Source organism: Mytilus edulis, chromosome 6, assembly GCF_963676685.1.
Source record: "Mytilus edulis chromosome 6, xbMytEdul2.2, whole genome shotgun sequence".
Classification (NCBI taxonomy): Eukaryota; Metazoa; Mollusca; class Bivalvia; order Mytilida; family Mytilidae; genus Mytilus; species Mytilus edulis.
The window spans coordinates 57,326,419-57,351,600 of record NC_092349.1 but is presented as its reverse complement, the minus strand read 5'-3'; the positions used below and the strand labels follow the sequence as shown (position 1 = coordinate 57,351,600).

The 25,182-nt window shown below is 31.6% G+C and overlaps 1 protein-coding gene across 42 annotated transcripts in view; it reads left to right on the top strand.

Annotated features, from left to right (window-relative positions):
- LOC139527951 (uncharacterized) overlaps positions 1-24,390 on the top strand; it is a 104,017-nt gene extending 79,627 nt beyond the window's left edge. For 7 of the 42 annotated variants that reach the window (XM_071323654.1, XM_071323665.1, XM_071323669.1 and 4 more), the window contains 11 exons: positions 449-493; positions 4,261-4,349; positions 5,464-5,523; positions 7,910-7,953; positions 10,710-10,996; positions 20,041-20,179; positions 20,689-20,775; positions 21,139-21,235; positions 22,252-22,370; positions 22,836-22,999; positions 23,826-24,390. In XM_071323654.1, coding sequence (XP_071179755.1) covers positions 449-493; positions 4,261-4,349; positions 5,464-5,523; positions 7,910-7,953; positions 10,710-10,996; positions 20,041-20,179; positions 20,689-20,775; positions 21,139-21,235; positions 22,252-22,370; positions 22,836-22,999; positions 23,826-23,961 — 1,267 coding nt within the window. In that variant the 3' untranslated portion in view covers positions 23,962-24,390. Of the gene's footprint in view, positions 1-448; positions 494-1,084; positions 1,127-4,260; positions 4,350-5,463; positions 5,578-6,421; positions 6,461-7,909; positions 7,954-10,709; positions 10,997-20,040; positions 20,180-20,688; positions 20,776-21,138; positions 21,236-22,251; positions 22,371-22,835; positions 23,000-23,825 lie in introns of all 42 variants that reach the window. The other 35 variants (XM_071323647.1, XM_071323655.1, XM_071323645.1 and 32 more) reach the window with 12 other exon arrangements.
- Positions 24,391-25,182: the final 792 nt, after the last annotated feature.

Genomic DNA, 25,182 nt, shown 5'->3' with positions numbered 1-25,182 from the left:
AATAATTTATTGCGTCCGAAGCGCTTTTCTGGATTTACCTTCATCAGGAACGCTCAAAGCCAAACACTTGAAATCCGAAGATGTATAAGTACCGAAAATCTTTGAAGAGCTATATATATGTTAAAAATACCTAAAATAAATAGCCAAATTCATCTAAAGCCAACTTTGCCTGAGGGAGTTGAAGCCTTAGTTTCATAATAATTTCAAAATTTATAAACGGACAAATAAGTATGAAAGTCTATTAGTTTTCAGGTTTTGAATTATTAATAAATAAAACTATGTTACCTAATGTCATGCTATTTGACACAGTAATGTGACTATCATCTTTATTGATTGCTCTAATGATAACATTGAACAATTCTACATAAAAAAGGTTGATTCGAGTTGTCTGAATTTACTTAATATAAAAAGCTATGTCATTTCATCTTCCGACATTTTTGTTCAACAGCTCCATACCAGAACATCCCGAGGTTATCAAACAAGATGATTTATCGTAAGTCGAACACTTGTTCATTTCGCACACTTCTTTGACACATATGTACCTGTGTTGTGTTCAGCATCTTTGTTTTAAACCTCCAATATATACATTGTTTTGTTCCTTTTCCATGCTCTATCTTATTTTTATATTATATGTATCAAATGCACTACTGATATATTGTTTCTCTTATGAACTTGGTATATATCACAACAACTTCTTGATTTCACGATTGTTTTATTATACAACCACCTGTGTTTTTGCAGTTTTGCATATTATCTCGTTAAACTGTGTTTTTTCTTTGTTTTGTCATTATCACACAATCACTCAATTTTAATCATTCTTTCTCCATTTTCTTCCATACACACTTTTTTTAAAGTTATTCTTTCTTAAATCCTTTTTTTATAACAATTTGTATCTGGTAATTCATGTTATATACGATGTCTTCAACATATCAAATACTGACTGAGTTATGAGAAGTAAATTTTATAACAAACTGTCAGCATTTATATATTACTATGGATGTAGCTAACGAGTTTTTCCAATAGTAATGAGTTTACATCATTTGCAATAGTACTCCCAATAATTGTTTATAGCGATATCGTTTAGTACAATACCAGAAGACTCTGAATTCATACGAGACTTTTTATCGTAAGTCATGCACGTTCGACAATACCCACCTTGTATATATTTAGTTATCGTCTTTGTATATACAGATATTCAACCATTTCGAAATGTATGCATGCTTTTACTTCATAATCAATATTTACTGCAGAATATTTACGTTTTGAAAGACTGAAATACTTACATATAAATTTACGCCTATACTGATAATAAGTTTCAATCTCTACCTAAAACACATGTGTAGTGTATCTTCTACTTGCCTGCATTGTGGTGATACATAGTGAACCAGACACCTACATTTTTGTAAATATCTCGTTTGTGTATCCTAGTTTCTATTATCGGTTATGGCATTTTGCATAAAGTTCAAATATACATTTGTTACTATACTATATATAAAAATATTAATTTTCGCGAACCATTTAGGTCACGGAAATTCCAAAATATGGCATCAGTAAGGAGAGTTGTACAAACAATGTAAATACACAGAACCCCATCTAAACTTGCTTTAGCTAATAGTATTCATCTTTTTCTATTTTATATGTACAAACAACATTCCATTTTTCTATAATTTCGATTAAAAAATTCCAAAATCTGAGTTAAAATAGGTCGAATGCCCCAAATAAACGTTGTCTGATTGGTTGAAGTACTGTGGCGTCGATGATAAGCATAGAAAGCCTCGATGTAAAGCACACGCTTCACAGGAATAAGGAGAGTTTTACAAATAATGTGAATACACAGATCCTCCATCCTATTTATGTTTTACTGAAAATGTTGCAGTGTTCATCATTTCTGTTTTGATTCTGCTAACAACATTCCATTTTTTCTATAATTCCGATTTAAAGATGTGGAAACCCGTAATAAAAATAGATGGCTTCAATGATTTAAAAGCAACGCAAAAAATTCCGTTAATACGACCCTGAGTTCAACCGGGGTTATATAAACCGTTTCACAAATAGATCTCCTTGCGCTCAAATGTAATTCTTAGTGAAGTATACGGGTAAATTCGTTTACGGAAATTTATACACACTTTATCATTAATATATTACCAGGCTTTTGCATATTCACGTTTTTTTATGCTCAACTTTAGTCAAATTCAATTCTATACATTTTTTTATATAGTTATAATTTATTAAGTGTTACCAGTGCGTTTCGGTGTATAGTCCTGTGTATAAATTCTATGTTTGCTGCATGTAGTGATGCTGATGGCCAATATATCTGACTATTAAATTTATACCAGGGCAAATACAGAAGGAACCAGATAAGTGTACAATGCCCGTGATTAAAAAACACATCAGTCATTTATCAGACACAATCGGGGCTATAACATTCTGTATTGGACCAGTCCCAATACAGCTTCGGTTTTGTAAAGCCGTTTTCTGCTTTATTGACCAATTTACGAAGAAGCTGTCAAAAGAACAGTAATCGGAATTGCAAATGCTGATTTAACAATATTGGGGCGAATTTGAATATTTTCGTACACTAGCTTGTTCAACATATTCAAACATGCTTTTTGTCTTACCACATTCTGTACTTTATAAAGTAGTAACACAATATGTTACAATATTCAGATTTCATGATATCTGAGATATAACATAGTATACAAGGCTCCTTATTTTGAAAGATATATACATGTAGATATATATTTTCTATAATCAACTTCAGTTGATGTTCTTTGGTGGTTCACATCTAACTAGCGATCCCATCAAAATAAAAGGTCCGGAATCTATGTTAAATATCACATAATTTAATACGAATACATTATTTGTGAACCGACGCCTCGATTTTCTGGACTGCTTCCATCAGATTGATTTTTGAGATATTAAAGTTCAATCAAATATTTAGATATATCATACAACGTTAAGATTATCGTGTTGATCCTGTCAATAATCGTGGTCAGATTGACAATGTCTGAAAGACTGACAGATGCACGCGTCTCCAGTCATAATCGATTATACGCATCATTAATTTTTTTTTTTGATTATCAATATGATAAAACTGATATTTGAGATACCAAAAAAGAATAACAAAATTGCATGTTTGTCATACCATCCTTGACCTCTTACATATACATGTTACTGTACTGTTTTGGTGACAAGGAATTCCTCCATGTATAGTGTTGTAAAAGATTAACCTGTGCACGTTCACCACCATACTATTCCGTCTTAGTTACATATAAGATTTGTATGCTTCAAGGTGATTGCATATTGCAACCCTAATATTTCAATAGTGCAGCAGAAAAAAGCATTTTAGCTGGTGCGCAGTTTAAAGAGATCTTTGTAATATTTTCAAAAATTAATATGTTTTGATTTGATAAAGTCCTTTAAATTTTTTCAAAAACAAACAGATATCATTGACGTTGCGTTATTTTCATTCCAATAGCGTACATAATAACAATAAAAAAATACCCATGATAGTTCATTTTTTATAAGGTGTCGTGTGGAGACTGCCTCTACGATTCTTGCTATTAGACAATAGTTTAATGTAATACTGATACTTATAAATACTAAGTTACGTAACTAACTTGCATGTTTTGTACCAAAGCATGACTTAAACCCTTAAGCTACTGGATAGATATAAAGCACACACCATTATAACCTCAAATCATTGCATGCAATCATTGTTCCGCGATCTATACGACAAACAATTTTAAAGCATCGCATGATTTTACCATTAAATAAAACTGCATGATATATAATGAGCATGGCTTAATCACTACGAGCTTAGTCTAACAATGTAACATAGCGCTGAAGAACACTTTGGTTAGGCATAAAGCATTACTGATACATTCGTATTTCTAAATAGGGAATACATTTCAAATTTATATTTTCCTGTTGTGAAAATTGCACAGCATGCATTGTTGATAATTATTTTAAAAGGTACATGTAGTGCTGATAATCAAATACATCAATTTGATTAAAAATGCTTGTCATTTCCTGTGATAAATTAGAAGTTTAAACACAAAAAGATAACAAAAGGTCCATGCATTAAAGATGATAAATATTTTAGCTTTTCAAATGCATTCCGTTTCAGACTGGACGTCGCTTTGTATTATGCAAACACTATTTATCTTATAATTGTATTACAGGCTTCATAAGTGTCCTTATTGGGATTAAATTAAATCATTTACAAAAAACATCACAATATTTTTTAAAATTTCTCAGGAAAGGTGCCGGTAGCGGACTTGATGGAAAACCCGGAACACCAACATCAATCAACGAAGATTTAGATCGTATGGACTTGACCAATTTGAGTAAGTAGAAATTTGACCTTACTGCAACACCACCTGTTACGCATATGCATGTCACTAGTTCAAAGCACGACATCTTGAAACAACATAAACCAAAATATGAAAAGGAATAAGTTTTGAATTAGATTTAAATGAGAAAGAAAGACGTAAAATCTTTGAATTAACCATAAAAAGGCACAACTACATACATGTATAGCTTCTAGTTCAATGAGCACCTGTTGAGGTCCCTTTTAACAGCATGCTTAATAATTGGTAACGTAAATTTACTTTGAAATGGTTGCCACTGGAAGTTAAGCAAACAACAACAAATCAATGGGTTTTGTATAAATAACCACGATATTTACGAAAAAAATCCGTCAAAGGAAGTTGACGATTTCATATACATGTAAGTGGTGAAGACGTAGGGGAATTCTTATAATTTGTTGTCGTATATGAGTTTCAATTAAATCAGTTGCAAAATCAGACTATCTCAAAGCCTACCATCAACACTTTTAAAGTAAAAAATTGAAAAAGTAAAGAAATGTTGAAATATGCAAATACATTGTTGTCTTTTACTAATGATAGCACCTTTGTTTTATATCATTACTCAAAAAAATATTGCATACTTTGTATATAATTATTTCAAAATAAATATCGAAACATTATATATATTTATGTATATTTATGCAGTAGTAGTTATTATTTATATTCAGAGCTTTTTTCATTGTTAATTTTGTTATTAAAATGTCAATAATAATGTAATGTTTCTTCTTGAATAATTATAGCTTGCCCATAGACTCAAATGTAAATACCTGTTATTCGGTCACTTTTACTAAGAATTAAAGATAGAGACATGTGCCTATATAATGTGCAGGAATTCAAAAATAAATATTTAACTTTTATTAGTTTTATGTAAACTAATTTTAATCTGATAAAAAATACCGAACACCAATCGAAGTATAACCCTCAGCCCCGTTCAGTCATGCTAGCCATGTCATTAAGTCTGGGGTGCTGCCATGGTTGATAAATAAAAAAAAGTCCAACTTGTTAGGATTTTAGCATCCAGCGCATGTGTTTATGTACGTATGTGATGACACCAATAAGCATGCAACACACGTCAACCTTATAATTTTTACAGATAATGAGGATTATGATCCGGAGTCAATTGAACTGGTACCTCCCGTTGTTATTGTAGAGAGTAAGTCGGGCAAACCACTGCACCGTCTGTCTATCGATATCAAACTTGCTTCTGGTATATCTTCCCTTTATTACACGCTGCTGCTTTGTATACTGCTTAATAAGTAAGAAGACATGGGTAACAGTTTATTGTTCAAATATTGGCAAGGTGTAAACGAATATGAAATCAATTTTCACACGGTGGGAATGAAATTGCAATAAGGATTGAAATATGTGAATCAATGCAATAAAAATCACACGTGTGAATGAAACGATGTATGTTTTATATGTAAATGGAAACGCAATAAGGGTCGATATACTTTTAAAAAATCTCAAATTTAAACTAAACACTTGTATTAAATTCAGCAACAAAATTCAAACATGCTGATATGTGAATATAATGAACATTAAATTACGAAGGGGATTTTGATTTACTTAAGAAAACAAATAACTGTCTCCAGTACACAAATGTACTCATTTTGAGTCTTCTTTCAAAAATATATATTATTCTGATTTTTTTGTCTCTAGACAAAAAAAAGTAAATCTTTGTATCGAACACAGATACAGCTAACATTTAATTATTGTACATATTTCACAGAGATGTGTTACATTCCCTAATACTCGCTAGCGCTAGACAAACAGGACACATTTTAAAGTACAATTAATGTTTCTGTTTCTTATCATATCTTTTCATGCCAATATTTTGAACAATAAACATTAATTTTGTCTTCTTACAATTTGCTTGCGAGATGATGAAGTGCTTGGTAAACTCGTGCAGTGAATGGAGTTGTGTTAATTTAAGTCTAATTGGGTTTTATTTGATATAACAATTGTAAAAACAAAATGAAAAGTATATTTTCCATATCATTTATAATCTTGAATATATTCTGAGCAATAAATAATGTATCTGTATTACATAGACAACGTGTATAAGTATATCAGACAGAAAAAGATAAAAGGTTTGTTCGTAGAGAACTTGGAGATGGAATTTTTGCAATAAATAGTTTAAGTAGTGGAATTGGTTGGGATTAGTAAATTAATTGGGGTGAAGAGGCTTGATAGTTAATTGTACACATACATGTACATGTACATATTTCACATTTTCCTTTACGAAATTACATTTTGCCATATTTGTACTAAAATAATATTAGTTATTACTATACTGATTTAACACTTTTGAGTTGTAACTCTTGAGTAGGTAACACACAAATTAGGATGATTTATTGAGCGGCATTGCATTTTTTCAAAAGCCTATGTCGATTTCATTACAGGACAGCGCAGCGACACCAACCGTTTTCTAAATAAGACTTTCTATTGGTGATGGTTGGTTTACATTTATAGATGCTAATGCTGATATTGCTATTAATAAAACTAACGACCATTTGAGCAAGCTATTATGTTATGATATTATTACAAAATTATGAGATTCTGATAAAAACGTGTACCCTAACAATAATACTTCAATAAAACTGAACTTATCTACAGTGAAACCTGATTAAACCGAACCCTGAATAAACCGGAAACCTGTCTAATCCAAACTTGTTCTGAAGACCAATCATATCACATTTTATGCATTGTGAACTTTTTGAAACCGAATACCAGCCAAAACCGAACAACAACTCATATCCCGAAAGGGTTCGGTTTAGTCAGGTTTTACTGTATATAGATATGGTTTTAATTGATAGCGGATACATTTATGTCAGTGGGATTTTCAGTTGAATGCCATTACCTAAAACAGGAATCGTTTTCGCTCTTGAACTTCAAATCGTAAATCTAACCATTATCTTATACCTACATCACCGTAAACTTACATGTATACCGAGTATGACTCATAGAAAGAGTATATATATATACATTCAGCTATCAAATGGTCGTTATTTAACATTAAGTGGTACCTATAGCTATTTACTAAAATGCCTTTCATATACTGAGTCTAAATGCATATTTTTTGCAGAAGCAAAATGGTGGCATGCACAGTTTAAGTATTTGTGTGTTTTCTAAACAAAAAGTAAAATTATTGAAATAAAAAGTAAAGAAGTTAAACTAAGATTCTAATTACTTTTCTAGTGTATAAGTGACTCGGTTTTTGAAATTTGCTGTAATATATGTATACATGTAGTTGTAAGGCTTGTTTTAATGAATTATGTTGATTTTTATTTATAATATTACAATTCATGAATATTTCACACGCTTCGTATGAAATCAATTTGCATGAGTTAACTGTTTTAATTTTGCCATTGATATAGATTAACGTTCATTTTCACTTGTAAAGCAGTTTAAGAAAAAATGAAATCACTTTTACATCATTTATACCTCATACATGTAGGTAATTTGACAACGTATACATTTGCATTCGAAACAGAATTGAAAATTTTACAAATGTTTGACTTAAACTTTTTGTATTGTAGGATTACAAGACGACGAGGATGATTTATTAAAGAAAAAGAGACATGTAAGTATAAAGCTTTAAGTACTCCCATTTTCAATAATATTTGTTTGTACTTATGTTCAATTCTCTGTCTTGGTTATACTCAAGACTTGTTTCGTTCATGTAATTCTCGTTTGAATTGTTTTACATTGTCTTATCGGGGCCTTTTATAGCTGACTATGCGGTATGGGCTTTGCTCATTGTTGAAGGCCGTACGGTGACCTGTAGTTGTTAATGTCTGTGTCATTTTGGTCTTTTGTGGATAGTTGTCTCATTGGCAATCATACCACATCTTCTTTTTTTATAGTTTAATTGTTTTACGTTCTCTGTTATATAAATCTTCATTAAACATATTAACCTTCATTAATTTATACCAAACGAGGATTATGCTTATCCGTATCCTTTGTTTTTTTTTCTATTATCATGATTATTTATTAACTGACCAAATCAAAATTTTGGTCTGTCGATCGAACAGACGGACGGACAATAAAACACTTAACCTTTAATGAAGGTGGTACATGTACTTGTTCCGTCTTAATAAGTAGATTTACTAAATGAAACAGTTTTCAGACGTATGTTGTTGGAAGGCTCAGACAGTACTACTTTCTCTTTTTGTTGCGGTTTTCACACTCTGTTCTAATGTTTCTGTCAATCTAGAACTGTCGGTGTCTTCGGTCTTCAAACTAATAACACTTTTAGACTTCAAAACTTTCGATCAATCAGGGGTAATTGAGCTCCAAAAAAGCTTGCAGCACAAAACACCGGCCTTACAAGAAAAATATAAATATACGCGTTTAAATGCAGTTATAACTTCGAATACCAGACCAAAGGGAGATAAATCAAATTTCCTAGTTGCTCTAAAGTTGAAATTTAACAAAATTCATCAAGTTGGCAGCTAAAGTTTGAAACAGAAATTCGAAATTAAATGTTAAAGGAATTTTAATATTTAATATTAAAGAAGTGTTTTATTATCTAAAATTGCGTGTTTCGTTTTTGACACGAAGAGTTTAACTTTAAAATACTTATGGGACTTGATTTTTTTACTTCATCACATTTAATTTTTAATGAAATTTTAAATAAACTCAAATACATATTTCGCAGTTTTTGATGTACTTTGTTTACCAAATAGAAAAGATACTTTTACCGCTGTAAGAACAGGAAAAATAGGGAATTTTAAATAAAGACCATTCCGCAGGAGTTGAGTCAAATAATTAACCAAGATGAATAAGAATTGCGTTTTGTGTTTACAAATATAGTGCGAAATTGATCTAAATTCTGAGGATTTCTATTTTTTAAGACATCCACAGTTCACAGGAGCTGTAAATGTACTAATTTTAACGGAGGGTCGTGGATTGTTACACCCCTTTTCCTCCCCAACGCAGTGAGGGTTATATATTGATGCAAATATCTTAAAATACTGTCCATACACTTATGTACTGTTACACGTTCGTAAATTACCAATATTGTTTAATAAATCTATAAAGTACGGTATTAACCTGCTAAACATGAAAACATACGCACATCCGGGTAATACATGGGACAAAGCTAAACAAACTTCAGATAATTACAAAAATATTGATTACCGACAAACTTCTATTGACAAACGATAAACGTTTTCTAATTGATTCCGACGGCGCTAAACAGTATTCCTAAAAGGCTTTTCATCATCACCTATGGTGCTGTATTTTTTCATCAATATTTTAACATCTCATCCTATTCTGAATAGGAATTTGCATGTAAAACGTTTTTATTCAACACACAGTGATAGATTATTTGAGTTTTGACATGGAAAAGGAGACATTATGTAAATTCACTAGTAAGTCGATAATTTTCTGATTAATTTAACATTGTTTCAATTAAATGTATCATGTTAAGTTTTTACCTTTGTTTAGCGCAGTCGTTTAATTATTTATGATGATGCTTAAATTAGAAATCGAATTAAGATTCATCTGATATTAAATGAACTAGGGCGATGTATTTTATCGATAGATGATAAAGAAAGAAAACTGAAGTCTAAGTAGAAGCTGAAGTCAAATTGTAGTTATCTTTTTTTTTTAATAATGATTTTCTGTCAAATTCCTGCATAGAGTATGTTCTATAAGCAAATCACAGTAGGAGAAAGTTACAAATCTATTTCGATCTATAAACCTTATATTTGGTACTTTTATTGCAAATGATGCCAGCTAGAGGGTCTTCATAGGGTTTACAGATTCACTAAGAGAGAGGGTCTTGTTGGGGTTTACAGAGTCACTGATGAGAGAATACTGTAAAAAACAAAATAATGTATAAAAAATAGAAAAAAATAGAAAAGAATAGATACGCTTAATATATAGATTAGAGAATAGTGGACAAAAGAATAAAAATAAAATACCATGCATACAGAAATGAAAACGCTCACATTCAGACCCCGGGCATGAACGTGTAATTATTTCTGTTCAAAGCAATACAAATGCTACTCTCAGTCCACCAGTACCTTGATATTGGTATGATTCAAGACATATATTTCATTTTTACACTTCCAGTTCATAAGTCCGTGGAAGTGTTTAAGCGCTTGTAGTGAAAGTAGCAGCAGCGAGACTTTGATTCGCCTGCGTCGTCAAAAAAATGAGCCCCTGTGATGAAAGTCGCAGAAGCGAGACTAAGGTATGCTGCTTCTGACGTTTGCAGTGTAAAAAAATGGTTAACAGTTTGTGCTTAAGTCACACAAAAGTTATTAATCTCTGTATTAGAAGTATATATACCAACAGTAGTTATATTATCCGACTGCCGTTTTTTTACAGATACATACACTCACCATACCCAATGACACTACATATAGAAATACTGACGACGATCACAACAGAGCCTCAGAATCACCTACACAACCCCCTCCGTCCCCAGATGTTTCGTTCTCAAAAGAACCAGTGAAACCACCTTCTCCTCCTAAAATTAAGAAACCCATAACTAAGAAAACATTAGAAAAGAAACCTTTCAACAAAAAGAAAAAAGAAGATATGGAAAAACCAGTTGAAGTACCGCCACCACCAAGAGAACCAACGCCGCCACCGCCACCACCTGTTGAGGAAAAGTAAGTGATATTGTATAAACTATACTTATGTTGTATTCTATTCGGGTTATTCTCTGATACTGGGATGATAGCTCATGTGAGGTAGGTTATTGATTGAAGCCAGCAATAAGAGATACCTTCCTGCATTTAGAATAAATAGCAAGAACTTGCATGGGCAAGTCTTTTTTCTCAGAAACTACAAGAAACAAATATAGACTGAAGATTGTGTATGTCTAGAAGAAAATAATGCAGTATATGTAAGAACGTTGTATAACCGCTGAGTGGTTACAACTAATGGTAACTGTTATGTTACTATGCAAGTAGTCAATATTATGGTTTTGACATGAAATATTAATGTAGTGTCCATTTGATATATCAACTGTTCATTAATTGCTGAATTAATTCGAAACTCAAAGGTTTTTCTATATACTCATGCATCGAATGCCTATGTCAGTTTACGCTGAAGTTTTATGGAAGTTTTTTGGTATAAATGCTATATACACAACTCGCTCATTGATTTGGCTTACCAACCGTTCTTTAATTTTTTGGTCACCAATGATTCGTATACAGACGAATCGTGCACCTAGTGTACTGCATTATAAACCTTATATCTTTCAGCAACTTTCAAAATTAGGAGCAACATACAATTGCACTCAGTACTAACACTTTTTGTTTTTTTCCCCTTCTTATGTCATCGCTAGGGTCTTGGCCTGCAAAAGTCTTGCATAATGTTGTACTTCTCTAACACAATCTATCTGACTTTACAGTGGTTGTAAAATAAACGTCCATTATCACTGTACTATTATGCATATTTTAGGGGCCAGCTGAAGGACACCTACGGGTGCGGGAATTCTCGCTACATTGAAGACCCATTGGTTGCCTTCGGCTGTTGTTTGCTCTATGGTCGGGTGGTTGTCGCTTTGACATATTCAACATTTCCTTTCTCAATTTTATTTCATATCTGCTAACGTTCAAAATACGAATGGTACAATGTATGTTTGCCACTGGACGTTTAGCAAATTAAAATCTATTTCTATAAAAGTAAATAAACGTTGTGAGGCTTAGTTCTTGTTTGCTAAGCTTTTCATTGTGATAAGAGCAAATTACAGTCATGTACATGTAATTCTTCAGTTCTAAAATTCATAAATATGTGTTACAATATAAATAAGAACCATAAAAAGAAATAGACATAAAACAAATGATAAATAATATAGACTTTAAAGTATTTTGTGGTTATGTGTAAGTAAGAATTAACCATATTTACAAAAGTTTTCTATAGCATGAAAAGTATAACGAACACTTCAACGTTTCTTAAAAACTGAAAATTTCAATATAGTATAAATCAGTTTTTACAAAGGCGTTTACAATAAAACCTGTAGACATCAATAAAAAGTGAAACTATACAAAGGTTATATAAACAATGCGATTCATTGTACGTCACTTGTTTGTTTTGTTTTATGTGCTGGCAATTAAGTGTAAAGTGACATCAAACCCTTAGCGTGTTAAATGTTTTTCGAAAGAAGACACGAATTTCTCTTTAGGTGTCAATAACTAGTGGTTAAAAAGAGGCTACCGTAAATAGATATATTTACTTAGCTACATAATCACCTAGTTACCACTTGTACTTACTCAATTAAAACATTCACGCAATGTAGAATAAATGAAATACAAATTTGCACCTTTTAAAAATTGTCAAATTGACAATAAAGAAATTGAATTTAAAAAGTACGGTTCAATACCTCTTTAGAAAAATTAAAAAGACAAGATCGAACTTAAAAGGAAAACAGTGCAGTTATATCATTTAAATAAAATTTCTTTACTACTGAGTGAAATATTTTATTGGCTTCAATCCAATAGAGCTAATAAAAACTTTCATTTCAATAGTTAAAATAAATTTTGGTAAGTATTTTTATTTGGGATTATCATTTGGATGATGAAGTTGCAACGGTAGTCAATTTGAATAGGGAATTAAAATTAAATCCAACAGACGAATTTGACATACCGCATCTGAAGGTTTGTTATAGTAGATAGATAAAAGTAGCTATTAGTCAGTGTTCGTGTGTTTGATTGTTATTTTTCTTTCTTGAAACTGATTTTTTTCTAAAGGTTGTAAGTGGCTGTGGTTGTTAATTTCAAGCTAACCAACTACGAGACACTTGTTTATGAAACTTTGATCATTTTTACAACAAACTAGCATCGTTCTAACTGAGAAAAAATGTTTTTATTTGTTTGTTAAATTATAGTTTACATTCAACGTACTATACATCTACAATTTCATTTGAAGGAAAAGAGGGGAGGGTTGTCATCAATACAACTTCGTCGATAACAAATGCCCGATTTGTCACAAACCTAAACAATGAGTGCAATCTGAAAACTTTTGGAAACAGAATTGCAATTTTAAAACCACCCGTGCTTTGGGAAGGCACTTGAATGTTTAAGTCGATTTCATTTGCCATTCAAAATCAAAAATCAAGGTCGGCAGTTTCATTTTCCAAAAAGGATTTTTGTTATCGCGAGTCTTTATATCTTTTTTTTCTCAGTCGAGAGATCAAGATGATAAATTATCGACGTAAATATCTGACATTTTCATATATCACTTGACTATCAGACTATCAGAATTGTCTGCACTAAGCAGTTTAAATATTAAACCCAGCAAAATGTGCTCATGTGAATTTCACATAAACTTTACTAAAACACTTTTGGATTTTTGCAAGACTCTAATTAAATTTGTGAATTTTTTAAAATGTTATTTGAATAACCGTTACGTTTAAAAAAACACGTGAAAAGAAAAGGTTTGTGTTTTTTAAGTGAAATTCACATTCAATACTCGTGAAACGCAAGTGATACCAGTTCATGTGAGTTTCAAGTATGAGCTTACATGAGGTGACATTTATGTAAAACTCAAGTCTCAATTGAGATTCACGCGGGTCAAAATTCCCTGTGTACTTTAACTAATAGAGAAGAAGCTAAGCGGAGACTTTATATCATTTTGACATTTGAATAATAAACACATCCGTTTGTACGAGCCAAATGTTTAATGTGTTCAAATTAATATGAAATATACATATTAGTAATCCGAAAACTGTTCTAAGTAGTGAACGATCCATTAGATAAACATAATTTAAAGTTATACTGTATATAAAATGCAAGCAATATTTGTCATTTTTGCCATTTAAATACTTGTGAAGTTCAGTGAAGTATAGTCAGTGATGGTAAGGTCAGCAATATTTACTTGTCATATTAATATTGTTAAAGTCGTTCAGAGATATAATAAGTTTGATTTAGGATAATAACACTTATATAGATTCACTGGCATGTCATACTTTCCAAGGGATACTGACATATCATACTTATCAATAGAGACTTGCATGTCATACTTAACAAGGGAAACTGATATGTCATATTTATCAAGGGAGACTGACATGTCATACTTATCAAGTGAATTTGACATGTCATACTGATCAAGGGAGACTGACATGTCATACTTATCAATTGAGACTGAAATGTCATACTTATCAATTGAGACTGACATGTCATACTTATCAAGGGAGACTGACATGTCATACTTATCAAAGGAGACTGACATGTCATACTTATCAATTGAGACTGACATGTCATACTTATCAAGGGAGACTGACATGTCATACTTATCAAGGGAGACTGACATGTCATACTTAGCAATTGAGACTGACATGTCATACTTAGCAACTGAGACTGACATGTCATGCTTATCAAGAGAAATTGACATGCCATACTTATCAATTGGACGGACATGTCATATTTAGCTACTGAGACTAACATTTCATGCTTATCAAGAGAAATTGACATGTCGTACTTAACAAGGGAAACTGATATGTCATACTTATCAAGAGAAACTGGCATGTCATACTTATAAAGAGAGACTGATAAGTTATACTTATCAAGGGAGACTGACATGTCATACTTATCAATTGAGACTGACATGTCATACTTATTAATTGAGACTGACATGTCATACTTATCAAGGGAAACTGACATGTCATACTTATCAATTGAGACTGACATGTCATACTTATCAAGAGAAATTGACATGTCGTACTTTACAAGGGAAACTGATATGTCGTACTTAACAATTGAGACTGGCATGTCATACTTACCAAGGTAAACTGATATGTCATACTTATCCATTGAGACTGCCATGTCATACTTATCAAGGGAAACTAACATGTCATACTTATCAGTTGAAAATGACATGCCATACTTAGCAAGGGAAACTGACATGCCATACTTATCAAGGGAAACTGACATGCCATACTTATCAGTTGAGACTGGCATGTCATACTTACCAAGAGAAACTGACATGTCATACTTATCCATTGAGACTGACATGTCATACTTATCAATTGAGACTGCCATGGCATCAGTTGAAATTGACATGCCATACTTAGCAAGGGAAACTGACATGCCATACTTATCAAGGAAAACTGACATTTCATACTTATCAGTTGAGACTGACATGCCATACTTAGCAAGGGAAACTGACATGCCATACTTACCAAGGGAAACTGACATGCCATACTTAGCAAGGGAAACTGATATGTTATACTTATCAGTTGAGACTGACATGCTATACTTAGCAAGGGAAACTGACATGCGATACTTAGCAAGGGAAACTGACATGCCATACTTAGCAAGGGATTCTGACATGCCATACTTAACAAGGGAAACTAACTTGTCATTTTTATCAAGGGAAACTGAAAAGTCATATTTATCGAGGGAGACTGATATGTCATACCTATCAAGAGAAACGGACATGTTATACTTACCGAGGGAGACTGACAAGATATATTAACCCAGGGAGACTGACATGTCATACTCACAAAGAGAGACTTACATGCCATACTTATCAAAGGAGACTGACATGTCATATATGTACTTATCAAGGGAGACAGAAATTTTATACTTACCCAGAGTGACTGACATGTCATACTCATGAAGGTTATAATTATGAAGAAAGACTGATATGACATATTTACCCAGGGAGACTGATGTGTTTTACTTATCAAGGGAAACTGAAAAATCGATTGAACTACCATGCGAAGAAATGTTCCCAAGAAAACATGCAATATTCTGATGCAAAGAAACTCTACTAAATATAACACCCATATGACCAGGCTAGTTTTGGTGTAGCTGTTGTTTTTGAAAGCATTATAAAATGGAACAGTAGTTCCATCAAAACAAGTCTTGACACATAATTTATTTAGGCTTCTTTTTGCAGAGTCTTTCTTCATTAAACATTTAGTTGTTCTTTAACTCGAATCTACCAAGGGAGACTAAAAATCATTGACAGAAAATTTTACAAGGAAACATGCAATATTCTGATAAAAAGGACTGTACAAAATGCAACACCCGAAGGACTTTAAAAGCAATAAAACTGTATATGGAACAAGAATTCCATCAAAACAAGTCTTGCCAAAGTATTGTATTGAACTAATATACATTTTGCCGATTCATTCTTCATTAGTAATATAATTGATACTTTTGTTCTTTTATTCGAATTTAACAGCATATCGGGAAAATTTATTCAAAATGTCAATTAAAACGAATAAAACAATTTTATTTCAAACCGTCTGTTTAATTGATTAATTTGATTAGGTAAGTGAAAACTATCATTTTGTCCATTTCCTCCTGATTGTAATATACGGCGCATGTTCATGGTGGATTAATAGAGTCAATATTAGCTGATTAGACCGCTATCAAATAGAATTTTTAATTGTTGATTCTAAGATACAGACAGATAAAACGTTGTTATGTACAGTCATTGGTAATACCAAGAAAACTTTCTTGAATAAGTCCGATTTTGCGGTTTGATATCTTTGGATTATTGTGCTCGTATTTGAAATACTGAAAAATCAATTTGTAACATTGTTAGTTTTCATAATCTACTCTAACGTTTGAGGTCGGATGTTGATGTGATACACATTTTTGTAAGTTTATAGTACATATTAAATAGTTGTAAAAATTGGGATTACTTAATCTTTTTAATCTTTTTGCATTGCATTTATGGTAAGAAAGGCCAAATATGGGGTTTTAACTCGCTGGTGTATTCAACATACTAGATTATTATTCTACCAATGAAAAGTATTGCTTGATTTATAAATATACAAATCCAAAGAAGAAAACGTCTAAATAAATATCAGTCAAAACAATTTTTTTTTTATCAATTTGGAATCAAAGAAACTAAAACCTATTTTTTTCTACTAGTCCAGAAAATGTAATAAAAAAATGGAGATAAAAAATTACATTTTTTTTAAGAAATATAACTTAGTATCATTTTAGGTAAGATAACCCTCACTTTTCTTCTTTGGATCTTTGATCGAGTACAAAATTAAATATTAACATTGTAGAGCGTCGCACATTCAAATATTGATCTTGTTATTTCAAACGTTGACAGAACTTTGTACATGTTATAAAATGGAAATGTCATGTCAGGGGAGGATTATTCCAAAGCTATGTAAATTAAGATAAGAAAGAAAATATCTATCAAACTGAGACATTTTCAAATGTACCCGGATTTATGGTAGGTTCTTATATTTTTTTATATATTATTTCGAGTGGTTTATTTTCAAATATAAAGACAATATAAAAGAAAACAAATATAACTATATTGACAGTTCACTCATACGCATTTATCATATTCTGGTAATATTTCATATGACATTCATAATGATCTATTCCATGCGGAAAATCAACTTTCTTAAAATTCTTATTAGAAATGTTTTCTTTTTTAAAACGGTAGATTAGGATCAAATATATAGGTGCTGATGCTGAAAGTTTTGAAAGATATAAATAGAAATATATATCAACTGAGTTTCGGTTGGAAAAGGGGGGATAATTAATGGTAGCACCAACATAATAATTTGAAGACTGATCGACAAAGTGCATGCTGAAAAGAACTAACCGTACAAAATAAAAGACCATTACCAATCATTAAAACAGTACGAGAGAAACGCTAATGACTGAACAATGCAAACTCCAATCAAATTTCGGGGATCCATGTGCACCCCCGAAAAGTTAAATAAAATATGACGTTTCTGACAATATTTTACATATTTCTCTTATCAATTGATTTATTGATTTCAAATGATTTTACCTGTGTGAATTATCTCACTTGATCATAAATGCAAATAAAGAATATCGCTTTATTAAAATTCATAAATGATAACTGACACGAATTCAATGAATTGACATATTCTACAAGCCATTGTAATATCGATGCACTTTTCAATTCATAGTTTTTCATTTACACCATGCTGGATATTAAAAATGCAAATACTTATACAACAATATCATTATAAAGAGGGATTTATGTCTGCAGAGGAGGCTAGTAAATTTATTTAAATTTCAATTTTTTCAATTTTCATTGTTTTTGTTTTGATACGCATATTTTAGAACTATGTAAATCTGCTCAGATTATATGATAGAGGTCCATCAGTATTAAACAACCTACTATAACAACCAGTTGCCGATTCAGATGAGTGAAGAGGGAGGGTGTACCCTCTCCCATCCCCTCCTTTTTTAAATAAGAAACCATATTTTTAGCATACATTCGTCTGAAAATCAATTGTTTGATTTTATATCATTTTTTTTTTTGCATTACGCCCCCCTTTGAAAAGTCCTAAATTTGCCCCTGACAACTGGGCATATCTGCTATTTGGGGCTCCTTATTTTTTTTGTGTAGCTTATGTACGAGGTTCTTTTTGAAAAAGACAGTATGCGACTAATTAATGGCTGCTTCACATTCAGTAGCAAATATTTCTTGAAAATTAAAGGAAATATCATAATACATAAAAGAGTATCCTGGCCTGATCACAGCTGACAGCTGAAAATAAATAACCTTGCATAAGACGGGAGGAAATTGGAACCTTCCGCGAAATACTATAAGCATGCGTATCTATAGATACATGTACAGACTAATGTCAATCCACAACAAAAATTATCCTGCCCCCTACCAAAAGAGGGACAAATAAAGTCGTCCCCTGACAATTACAGTATATGATCCACATATTGAAAACATAATCAAGACATTTACGTACGTCCTACTTTAAATGTAAATCTATTTTAAAAATTGGACATACGTAAGACATAAACGATATAACTGTAAGGAATTCGCATTAAATTTTAATTTAACTTTTTCATCCGATTGATTTTATGTTTATAAGATTCGAAAATTGTTAAACCCCGTAGGTAAAATTTAAATGCACTCCACTTTTATACCAATTGAGACAGCAATAGAGAAAATATTGGATATATTCAATTTGAACAGGGTCAATGATATTTTTGAGAGTTATATTTGAATATTGACATAAGCTTTGTCAATATTCCGGACAATACATTAAAGTAAAGTTTATGCCCTTATTGAACCAATATATTAACTTTTGACAAATGAATTGTTAAAATAAACACGTATTTTAAAGAATTTGTTATTTTATGTTTTGATCTTACTACTAGGAAAAGACAATATTGTAAAGTATTGAAATATGAAAATTAGATCTAGATTTTAACCGTTAAAAAGGACTGTGAAAATGCATCTTCGTTAAGGTAATTATTACATGTATGCTGTGCTAAAAATAGATTTAGATATATAAGAACTGAATAATTTCATAAATTTTAATGATTTTGTTTCTATGTATCGCATCATTTATGTGTCACAGAGAGTGAGTTTGTTGTGGACGAAACGCAAGTATGGCGTAGGAAATGTTAATACTGTTATCTCCAAAGTCTGGAGCACATGATTGCAATAACTGCAGTATTTACAAAACACGTAAAATTGTCATGTATTTTGATAAAGTGTGTCCTTTTCTTCATACATGTTAATAAAAGGGACAACAGATTGCATCAGATATAACAAAACGAACACACCTGTCACGCGCTATGTTCCAACTCATAACCCGAGTCCTCAGTATTGAAAGGCTTGTGAAGTAGCTGTGTATCTACTTAGACCACTCGACCATCGAGGCCTCCATCATGGACATGTTTCTTTGAATTTGTATGCTAAAGATTTTATTATTTCTTTTTATTTCCAGAAAAGAACCAATCATAGTTAATCTGCCAGAACCATCCTTGCCTGAATTTAAAGAACCAGCGTCAAAACAAAAGAAAGAGAAAAACAAACCGGAAAAGTTTGCTATTCCGAAAACTGAAAAACCTAAAGTAGAAGATGATGTAAGAAAAGTTTTATTCTTATAAAATGATTTGCAATCTTTACACATTTCAATTATAAAAAATGTAGTTTGTTGATTTGATAGGGCACGGAATGGGGATACTCTTTATACAAATCGGAAAAGACATTGACGAATAACAACGATTGATAGATATCATAGATTCATGAATTGTAATGCAATAATTGAAATTTAAACTTGGTGATTGTCTTGTTTCTGTATTAAATTTAACAGTGATATTGATGGACAATGTATGCTTTATATACACGATATTCTAATTGATTTGCTTAAATGTACATTATAAGGCTTGGCCGTCTTCTAAGAAAGAATTCTGATAAAACCGGTGCTATAGATGTCGTATGTAGATGAACTGAATAAGGATTTTCCCTAAATGTGTTGAAGATCTCAAATAACTATGACATATAAGACAGCAATAAGTTTTCGTTACGAAATTGTGAAAAAAGTGTTGATTTGTTTGCTTTTTTTTTAAATTGTCCATATGTTACATTTCAGAGTTTGTTTAATGACGCATTGACAGACCATTTAAAGAAGTTCGAACTTATGGTATCAGATATGACTAGTCCAGAAGAATCCCCGAAGGTATATACATTATTTGTATTCAGTTTATGCATGTGTAACGTACAATGTATCAGGAAACAAAGTATTTGCTTGAAATACAAGTTAAAAAGTGAAATTTTCAAGTCAAGTCTTACAAGAAAATAAATCTATTTTGATTTATGATACAGCATCCACGATATTGCAAACATAAACTGACTTGGAAGAGTTTGTAATAAATGTGTATGAAGTTTATCTTGGTATCAATTATCATTCGTTTTAATGTTTTCTTTTCAATAAGAACCTCTCCTTGTTTTGCATTACTATTGTTGGAGCAGAATTAAAGGATAATTCCGTTGAACTTTCTGTTGAAAATGTGTATTTCACAAAACACACTCTTATTTTCAGAAACATACGAACAAACCGGTGAAGATAACAGGCAGGCTAGCTCTGTCACAACAGTCCAGTAGGTTTACATTACCCATGGATATGAAAGAGCTAGAAAGTAAGTCGAGGGAAAAAGAAATAAATCAACATGTAGTGTACAAATGTATATGTCAAAAATGATTTCGGATACTTTAAAAAACTAAAAGCGAATTTAGAAAACCTTGAATGCAGAGCGTCTTAAATACTTTCCAAAACAATTTCATTACAACTAGGGTTGACAAAGGATAACTATGATTTTTACGACTTCCCTCGTCCTGATTTTACGGAACATCTATGACATATTCTTCACTGGACATATACAAACAACAATTAATCAATCGATTTCTGTCCTAAATATGCATGAAATGTGTTCACTGAACGTTACACTTAATTCAAATTATACAAATAACTTTTTGAACAAGACTGTTGTAAAATTGTTTTCTGTATTACATAAAAATGCTATATGTGAAATGTAAAGAAGATAATAGATATTTGACGATTTGTAAAACTGCCGTAAAAATATCAAAAGAAAAGAATTTGAGGAAAAAATAAAACAAAACGAAGAAAACCAAATAAAAGAAACCAATAATGACCAGTAGATATAAACAAAATATACAAGCACATACACAATGAGCCAATTTATAAAACCAACTTCCGTGTAAATGACGTTGCACAGATTCGACCTCCTCGCATATGATATTTGAAGCGGTCAGAACAGCTACGACTAAAACAGTGACTGTCTGATAATGCTTCACACTCTCTGATTTGTTCCCTTGTAAACAAGAGACAACAACTAAAACTATAAAACTCAGTAGATAGACAATCAGATAAAAGCTGGAGTTCGGTCGTATAAGATGTCCCTCAATAGTTAAGCATATTCGACCTTGCGTATATAAAATCTGATTGTGACCCAAACGGTCAAATAAAAATATTATGTTTATTATACTCCGATAAAAAAGAGAAAAATAACGTAAGAGAAATCTGCAAGATCAATAGAACTATTGCATAAATCTTCTGTAAAGTATTTAACACAAGTATTGGCTGATATTGTTTATATTGAACAACATTTTGATAGTATTCAAATTATATTGTTAGCAATGACCCCTAAGCAATACATCGTAAAGTATTGTAAAATTACGAAGAGACGCCAGCATTTGTATGATAACGTTTATAGACAAACAGTTGGTGCTGTAACTAAACCAATGCATTATAAGGTGAGTTGTTACTATTATGATAATGATAACAATAAATTAATGTTCAGCGGCAAATATTACACCCATAGTGGGACAAAAAAATTTGTCAATGTTACAGTATATTATGAAAATAACCTTCTAGAGATGTTAAGCACAGAATACTCACCAGGATATCATTTGAATTTCGTCGAAAATATTAATGAACTATTTGCCACTGGTAGTAAGGAAAACACAATCAGTGTACCATTTGAAAATTGTGGCTTGTTAACAATAGGATATCGAAATATTTTTGTATAAAAAACAGTTTTTTTTAATTCTATTATGATGCTCTACTTAAAATGTGAATATGAGGTAGCAATTAATTATCTACAGATCGTTTTTTAAGCAGTATAATTGTGTTAAATTACAACTTGTCAAGGTTGCAATAAACATATTAATATTGTTTCTGTGCTTCATTTTTTGATTTGTTCTTTCCTTTAATTGTAGGAATTGGAGAAAGCCTTGAAGAATGTGCTAGTAGATACATTAAATCATGAACATTATCAATACATTTGTGAACTCTTAGAAATAAAGGAAGGTGAAGATATAAACTCAGACTTATTCGCAAAAATGTCAGCTTTAGCAGAAAGATTGCTTTATCCACAATATGTGTAAGTATTCTGCGTATTGAGGAAGATGGGATATGAAATTTAGTAAAATGTTTGTGGTTTCTTTCATTAAGTTTTGTCGAACTTGTGTTTTGATATCTATAGCCATGATAATCTGTAAAAAACGATATGTGTAATTTGTGTTATTTTTATAAATCAAACCTTTTCATTTTTGACTAAAATCTTTTGCTTTTGCAATGATAAACAAGTTTTAGGAGAAGCAGAAGATACTGCAGGATTATTCAAATCAACTAGTCAAAAACGAATTTAAGAACTAATGGAAAAATTGAAAACTGTGAAAAGATAAAACAAGAATGTGTCCCAAGTACACGGATGCCCTACTCGCACTATCATTTTCTATGTTCAGTGGACCGTGAAATTAGGGTCAAAACTTTAATTTGGAATTAAAATTAGAAAGATCACATCATAAGGAAAATGTGTACTAAGTTTCAAGTTGATTAGACTTCAACGTCTTCAAAAACTACCTTGACCAAAAACTTTAACCTGGAGCGGACGGACGAACGGACGGACGGACGAACGGAGGCCCAGACCAGAAAACATAATGCCCCTCTACTATCCTAGGTGTGGCATAAACATCTATGAAACACAACTTAGAAAACTAAAGACAGACCAACACTAACACACCAAAAAATAAGCAGTGATCTCAGGTGCTCCGAAAGGGTAACCTTGTTGTTGGTTTTGTCTTGCCTTTATGGAGACAGTATGTAAAGTCGTTCTTGTTTTTGCCTCTTTAAGTTTATTGTTACTACACTGTAAAATTAATTTGAGAATATATTTCTGACAATGCTTTCAAACATTCTTTTTTTAGAACGAAAGAAACAGAAGACCACAAGGATTACCAGAAAGAACTAATAGAAGTAGCAGATTTTAGTGCATTAGAATGGAAATTTCATGGTGTCAATGTTAGACCTGATATTCAAAAACTACTCAAAACATTGTGCTGAATTGTTTAGGTTTATTGTTGGATTAGTCAGAAACTACTCAAACGGTCGAATCTGCTGAAAAGGAATTAGAAGTTGTATGGGGTCAATATTGAATCACTTTACAGTGAATACGGTTGCCCTTGATAATTTAGTATAAAAGTTTTAAATTATGAACAGCAATATACACTTGTTTATTTGTTAAAAAAAATGATATTTGCAATGTGATACCAAGATAAGACTATGCTTGTCTGCTTTGTGATACTCTTTATCTTCTTTTTTATGCGTATATGTTATGATGGTGAGCGGAAGCCGTCATGATACACTAAACTTGTATTCGGTATTGTTAATGATTAAAACTATCAATAGATTATTTGAAAATTTCTTTTTTATCATTTTATTTTAATTTTTTAAAGTCATGTTAAGTGAGACTTGAATACTGTACTGATAAAACAATTTTTTACCATATAAAATCATGTAAAATTCTTAGCTATGTGGTTTTTTTTATAATGCTTTTATATCAGATGTTGCGCTTTTATGAAAGTGCAAAATTTTGACAATGATTGCTGGTATTAAAAACAATCTTTTAAAACAGCTTTTCAAAAATGCCATCTATTATTTACATCAACCCTAATGTGTATTTTGATTGTTATATTTAAAATGAAAATTGCTGTCATATAATATATACAGATGGGTGCAGTCCTAACCTTGACAAAAGTTAACTTAGAGTTAACTTGTTGACTGCTTTATAAGTTAACTTGAGAATTTTTAAGCAGACCAGCAAGTTAACTTCGTCTACGGTGGACCAGACCTACGGTCCGCTTTTTTATGACTGCTGCAGACCTATCGATGGGTCTGCTCCAGACCAGACCTGTGGACAAGTCTGCTTTTGACCAGTCCTGAGGACAGGTCTGCTCCAGACCAGACCTGTATATACCGATATGAAAAAATAGTATGATGAATCAATTAATGATATGAATACTTATGTGCTTATACAATTATCAAAATGAATGTAATTTCAAATTGTTATTTTATTTTTGTCTCTATCATGTCTATTAAAATATGTTGAAAGCAAATTCATTGCTCTCATCAATGACACAAATTGTTGTTTTGTTGTCTTGTCTTAACTGGTGTTTGTTCCTTAATATAAGAAGAAGAAAATGTGGTGTGATAGCCTATGAAACAACTCTCCACCAGAGAACCAATGTCATAGAAATTGATAACTATACGGTAGGTCACCGTACG